This window comes from Pan troglodytes, chromosome 3 (genome assembly GCF_028858775.2).
Source record: "Pan troglodytes isolate AG18354 chromosome 3, NHGRI_mPanTro3-v2.0_pri, whole genome shotgun sequence".
Lineage (NCBI taxonomy): Eukaryota > Metazoa > Chordata > Mammalia > Primates > Hominidae > Pan > Pan troglodytes.
In genome coordinates this window covers 68,734,223-68,740,708 of record NC_072401.2, presented here as the reverse complement: position 1 = coordinate 68,740,708, position 6,486 = coordinate 68,734,223, and the positions used below count along the sequence as shown (strand labels likewise).

Sequence of the window (6,486 nt, the reverse complement as noted above, 5' to 3'; positions counted from 1 at the left end):
CAGCCTCCTGAGTAGCTGAAACTATAGGCTCTTGCCACCTCAGCTGGCTAATTTCTTAAAGATTTCTTTTAGACACATGGTCTCACTATGTTGCCCAGACTGATCTCAAAGTCCTGGCCTCAAGTGATCTTCCCGCCTCAGCTTCTCAAAAAATTGGGATTACAGGCATGAGCCACTGCATCCAGCCTATTTTTGGGGTTTCTGAAAATAATTCTGCTATAATTGTTATTCTAGTCCCTCTACAGGTAATGTATATCTTATTCTTTGGCTTTCCTAAAGATCTTTGTTTTTGGTTTTAGTGGTTTCAATATTACACACGCTCAGGTTTTTGTTGTTATTGTTTGTTTGGTTTGGTTTGGTTGTTGTTATTCTGTTTTGTTATTTAACCAGCCTGTTGTCTAAATTCTTGGATCTGTCATTTGGTATCTGCCATTAATTTTGAAAAAAAAAAATTGGCCATTATTTCTTTAAATATTTTTTTTCTACTCATTCTTTCTCTTCTCTCTTTCCATGTTACCAGTTACACAGATATATTATAGCATTTAATATTATCCCATAATTCATGGATGCTCTCTTCTTTCTTTTTTTTTCTTCTCTCTTTACACTCCCCACATTTATTTCTTTTTCCATTTCAGTTGAGGTGATTTGTTCTGACCTATCTTCAAGTTCCCATTTTCCTTGAAAGTTTCAAGTCTTTTTCTATTGTCCATTTTTATTTTATTTTTCTTTTAAACTTTATCTCCACATTGAAATAACCTGTCTGATCATGCATGATGTTTACCTTTTTATTAGATCCTCTAACATATTCATTATAATTATTTTAAATTCAAATTCTGATTGTTTTACTATTTGTGTCACACGTTACTCTGATTCTAATGAAAGTTTTGTCTTATCAGATTGAGTTTTCCTTCCCATGTTGTATGATTTAAAATTTTGTTTGAAATTTGTAAGTGTTGTAATTGACAGCAGATAATGTAAATATTTTTTCTGTCTGTCAATATATATGACTCTTTTCTGCTAGGACTTTAGTGTGGGGGTTTTTGTTAATGTTGCTGGATTTAATATTTGTTTTTGCTGGGGTTACCTCAGTGCACCACCAGCTTCATATTCTTTTAATGATGCCTTGTGTTTTTGGTGTGGCCTTGTATTTAAGAAGGTAGTTCTCAATGCGCATTTCCTACTTGGCTTCGGGATTTCCCTTTGCAGTGCTTCCCAGATAGCATCTTTGTTTTGGAGCTCTCCCAGTTGTATTCCAATGTAATGATTGCCTGACATGTTGGTATGGTGGTGAGTGGTGGGGATGGAGACCTTTTTTGCATTTGTGGTTGAAAGCTGCAACTTCTCCTCCTACACATGTAGCATATAGCCTACCCTATCCTTAAAGATAGAGCTTTATGGCTTAGCTATTTTTTCTCCACCTGCACTGTAGTTCCATGAGTGCCCCAAGGTGACAATTTTTTTCTTTTGCTCTTTAATGTGCAGATGTAGGCTTTCATTTTATAGGATTGATAGAAGAAATGATTTTGAATGGAGTTTCAGCAGTAGCTGCTGTTACCCTCAGCCAGAACCACAAGGAAGTCTTTCTCAGGATCATTCCTAATGTTCTTTGTGAGGGCCTGGTGGGTTTAATGAAAAATAAGGCTACAAAAATAGTCCCCTCCCCCAACTCGACCTCCACTATCTCTAAGATCCTTAGGGTTTCTTAATTTCATGCTAGCCACACATGGCCTTTAGCAACTTGTTAAAACTTTTTTTTTCATACATTTTTATAGCAGTTTATTTGGTGCCTGGTGTTATCTGCTCCTGTAAGCAATTGAACAGGTTCTGGATCTCCCCACATTTTGGATTTGTTGTTTGCCTCATAATCTTAAGTCTATGATAAGCCCAAGAAAAAATTTTAATTTCCTTTTTCCTGGTTTTTTTTTTTGGTTTTTTTTTTTCTGCTTGTTATTGTAGGGGTGATGCTTTTTATATCTCTCATCATCTCTGAACTTAAACTGGAAGTTTCTACTTATTTCTTTTTAACTGAGATATAATTCACAGACCATTATATTAATCAATTTAAAGTATACAGTACAATGATTTTTAGTGTATATACAAAATTGTGCAACCTTGAGCACTATTAAATTATAAACATTCTCATCTGCCCTAAAAGAATGCCATATGCATTAGTAGTTATTCTGCCTTCCCCACTCCCTCCATTTACTGATAAACACTAATTTATTTTCTATAAATTTATTTAGCCTGGATAATTCATGGAAATGAAATTATATAATATTTGGCATTTTTGGGTTGTCTTCTTTCACTTAGTATAATGCTTTCAAGGTGTATGCATATTATAGTACTTCATTTTATTTAATGCTGAATAATGTTCCATTGTATAAATCCACATTTTGTTTACCAATTCACTAGTTGACCTTTTCTGCATTTGGATTGTTTCCATTTTTTGGCTATTATAAATAATGCTGCTATGAACACTCATATGAAAGCTTTTTTATGGGCATATGTATTCAATTTTTTGAGCATACGTCTAAGGCTGGAATTGGCATGTCCTATGGTAACTCTACATGTAATCTTTCGAGAAACTCACCAACGGTTTTCCAAAGTTATTACAGCATTTTATATTCTCATCAGCAATTTATTTGGATTCCAATATATCCACATCTTTATCACATCTTTATCAACACTCGTCTGTCATTTTTATTATAGTCATCTTACTAGATGTGAAGTGGTACCTCATTTTAGTTTTGATTTGTATTTTCTCAAAGACTAATGAGGCTATGTCTCATTTTATGTGCATATTAGCCATTTCTGTATTTCTTTAGGGAAAATGTCTATTCAAATATTTTGCCCAGTTTTTAAATTGGGTTATTTGACTTTATTCTTGAATTGTAATGATTTTTTAATATACTCTGGACAATAGACCATCATAATATATATATATTATTTGCAAAGGTTTTTTTTTTCCCATTCTAGGTGCTGTCTTTACTTTCTTAATAGCATCTTTTGAAGAACAAAGTTTTTAAATTTGGATAAAATGTAATTTATTTTTTCTTTGGTTTTGTCATTGCATCTAAGAATATCATTGCATAATCAAAGGCCACAAAGATTTACACTTGTTTGTTTTTTCTACTAGTTAAATCATTTTAGCTTTTACATTTAGGTCTTTGATCCATTTTGAGTTAATTTTTGTATTTTCTTTGAGGAAGGTGTCCAATTTCACAATTTTCTGTGTGGCTATTTAGTTGTCCCAGCATCATTTGCTGGAAAAGCAAAACAAAACTATTTTTTCTCCTTTGAATTTGCTTTATAGAAAATTAGTTTATCATAAATGTGTAGACTTATTTCCAAATCTTTAATTTTACTCCATTGATCTATATGTATATACTTATGTTAATATCACATAATATGGTTTGGCCGTGTCCCTATTCAAATATCATCTTGAATTATAGTTCCCATAATTCCCATGTGTGGTGGGAGGTACCTGGTTGGAAGTAATGGAATCATGAGGGAAGTTTCCCCCATGCTATTATCATGATAGTGTTTAAGTTCTCATGAGATCTCATGGTTTTATAAGGGGCTTCCCCTTCACTAAGGGCTCCTTCTCTCTCCTGCCACTTTGTGAAGAGGTGCCTTCTGCCAAGGTTACAAGTTTGCTGAGGCCTCTCCAGCCATGTGGAATTGTGAGTCAATTAACTTCTTTCCTTTATGAATTACTCAGTCTTGGGTATTTCTTCATAGCAGTGTGAAAACAGAATAATACAGTAAATGGTACTGGTAGAAAGGGATGCTATCTTAAGTATACCCAAAAATGTGGAAGCAACTTTGGAACTGGGTAACATTCGGAGGTTGGAACAGTTTGGAGGACTCAGAAGAAGACAGGAAAATGTGAGAAAGTTTAGAGCTTCCTAGAAATCTGGAGGGCTCAGAAGACAGGAACAAGTGGGAAAGTTGGAAACTTCCTAGAGACTTGCTGAATGGCTTTGACCAAAATGTTGATAGTGATATGGACAATAAAGTCCAGGCTAAGGTGGTGTCAGATGGAGATAAGGAACTTGTTGGTAACTGGAATAAAGGTGACCCTTGCTATCCTTTAACAAACAGACTGACAGCATTTTGCCCTGCCCTAGAGATCTGTGGAAATTTGAACTTGAGAGAGATGATTTAGGGTACTTGGGGGAAGAAATTTCTAAGCATCAAAGCATTCAAGAGGAAGCAGAGCATAAAACAAAGTAAGATGGTTGTAAGGGATGGTCAAGAATATACTTCAGGAGCTGGCTCCGAGGCTGGCTGGCTCCGCAGGTCCGCTGACGTTGCTGCCCAGATGGCCTCCAGGCTGACCCTGCTGACCCTCCTGCTGCTGCTGCTGGCTGGGGATAGAGCCTCCTCAAATCCAAATGCTACCAGCTCCAGCTCCCAGGATCCAGAGAGTTTGCAAGACAGAGGTGAAGGGAAGGTCACAACAACAGTTATCTCCAAGATGCTATTCGTTGAACCCATCCTGGAGGTTTCCAGCTTGCCGACAACCAACTCAACAACCAATTCAGCCACCAAAATAACAGCTAATACCACTGATGAACCCACCATACAACCCACCACCCAACCCACCATCCAACCCACCCAACCAACTACCCAGCTCCCAACAGATTCTCCTACCCAGCCCACTACTGGGTCCTTCTGCCCAGGACCTGTTACTCTCTGCTCTGACTTGGAGAGTCATTCAACAGAGGCCATGTTGGGGGATGCTTTGGTAGATTTCTCCCTGAAGCTCTACCACGCCTTCTCAGCAATGAAGAAGGTGGAGACCAACATGGCCTTTTCCCCATTCAGCATCGCCAGCCTCCTTACCCAGGTCCTGCTCGGGGCTGGGGAGAACACCAAAACAAACCTGGAGAGCATCCTCTCTTACCCCAAGGACTTCACCTGTGTCCACCAGGCCCTGAAGGGCTTCACGACCAAAGGTGTCACCTCAGTCTCTCAGATCTTCCACAGCCCAGACCTGGCCATAAGGGACACCTTTGTGAATGCCTCTTGGATCCTGTACAGCAGCAGCCCCAGAGTCCTAAGCAACAACAGTGATGCCAACTTGGAGCTCATCAACACCTGGGTGGCCAAGAACACCAACAACAAGATCAGCCGGCTGCTAGACAGCCTGCCCTCCGATACCCGCCTTGTCCTCCTCAATGCTATCTACCTGAGTGCCAAGTGGAAGACAACATTTGATCCCAAGAAAACCAGAATGGAACCCTTTCACTTCAAAAACTCAGTTATAAAAGTGCCCATGATGAATAGCAAGAAGTACCCTGTGGCCCATTTCATTGACCAAACTTTGAAAGCCAAGGTGGGGCAGCTGCAGCTCTCCCACAATCTGAGTTTGGTGATCCTGGTACCCCAGAACCTGAAACATCGTCTTGAAGACATGGAACAGGCTCTCAGCCCTTCTGTTTTCAAGGCCATCATGAAGAAACTGGAGATGTCCAAGTTCCAGCCCACTCTCCTAACACTACCCCGCATCAAAGTGACGACCAGCCAGGATATGCTGTCAATCATGGAGAAATTGGAATTCTTCGATTTTTCTTATGACCTTAACCTGTGTGGGCTGACAGAGGACCCAGATCTTCAGGTTTCTGCGATGCAGCACCAGACAGTGCTGGAACTGACAGAGACTGGGGTGGAGGCGGCTGCAGCCTCCGCCATTTCTGTGGCCCGCACCCTGCTGATCTTTGAAGTGCAGCAGCCCTTCCTCTTCGTGCTCTGGGACCAGCAGCACAAGTTCCCTGTCTTCATGGGGCGAGTATATGACCCCAGGGCCTGAGACCTGCAGGATCAGGTTAGGGCGAGCGCTATCTCTCCAGCCTCAGCTCTCAGTTGCAGCCCTGCTGCTGCCTGCCTGGACTTGGCCCCTGCCACCTCCTGCCTCAGGTGTCCGCTATCCACCAAAAGGGCTCCCTGAGGGTCTGGGCAGGGGACCTGCTTCTATTAGCCCTTCTCCGTGGCCCTGCCATGCTCTCCAAACCACTTTTTGCAGCTTTCTCTAGTTCAAGTTCACCAGACTCTATAAATAAAACCTGACAGACCATGAAAAAAAAAAAAAAAAAAAAAAAAAAAAGAATATACTTCAGCTAGAGCAACGGTTTCCAAATGCTTATGGATCACTGGTTCCACTGTGAAAAATTATCTTTTCCAGCATCAAAATATGGTATACCAAGTGACTTTTTTTATCAGAAATTATATTTTTCTTGCTTTTGGTGTTATGATGTTTAGTGTTTCTTGTTTAATGTTATGATTTTAATTGCAAAATCATATTTATATTGAAATAGCATATTTTAATTTCATGATATTTTCAGCGCTTATCGGTTTAATATATTTTTATTTTCTCTTCTAAGTGGCCTAAAATCTTCAAATTCTGGAATCTATTCTTTAAATAATCTCTGTATCAGTCAAGGCTCTTAGTTGTATGAAACAGAAAATAACTCTGGATAATTG

General features: G+C 39.3%; 1 protein-coding gene across 1 annotated transcript; it reads left to right on the top strand.

Moving 5' to 3' along the window:
• The first annotated feature begins 4,293 nt into the window (after positions 1-4,293).
• Positions 4,294-6,112, top strand: LOC461302 (plasma protease C1 inhibitor-like). The gene has a single exon (XM_054683099.2). The coding sequence runs from the start codon at positions 4,325-4,327 to the stop codon at positions 5,813-5,815; it is 1,491 nt and encodes a 496-aa protein (XP_054539074.1). The 5' UTR covers positions 4,294-4,324; the 3' UTR covers positions 5,816-6,112.
• Positions 6,113-6,486: the final 374 nt, after the last annotated feature.

Coding starts and splice junctions, on each gene's coding strand:
- LOC461302 (XM_054683099.2), top strand. CDS start 4,325: ATGGCCTCCAGGCTGACCCTGCTGACCCTCCTGCTGCTGCTGCTGGCT.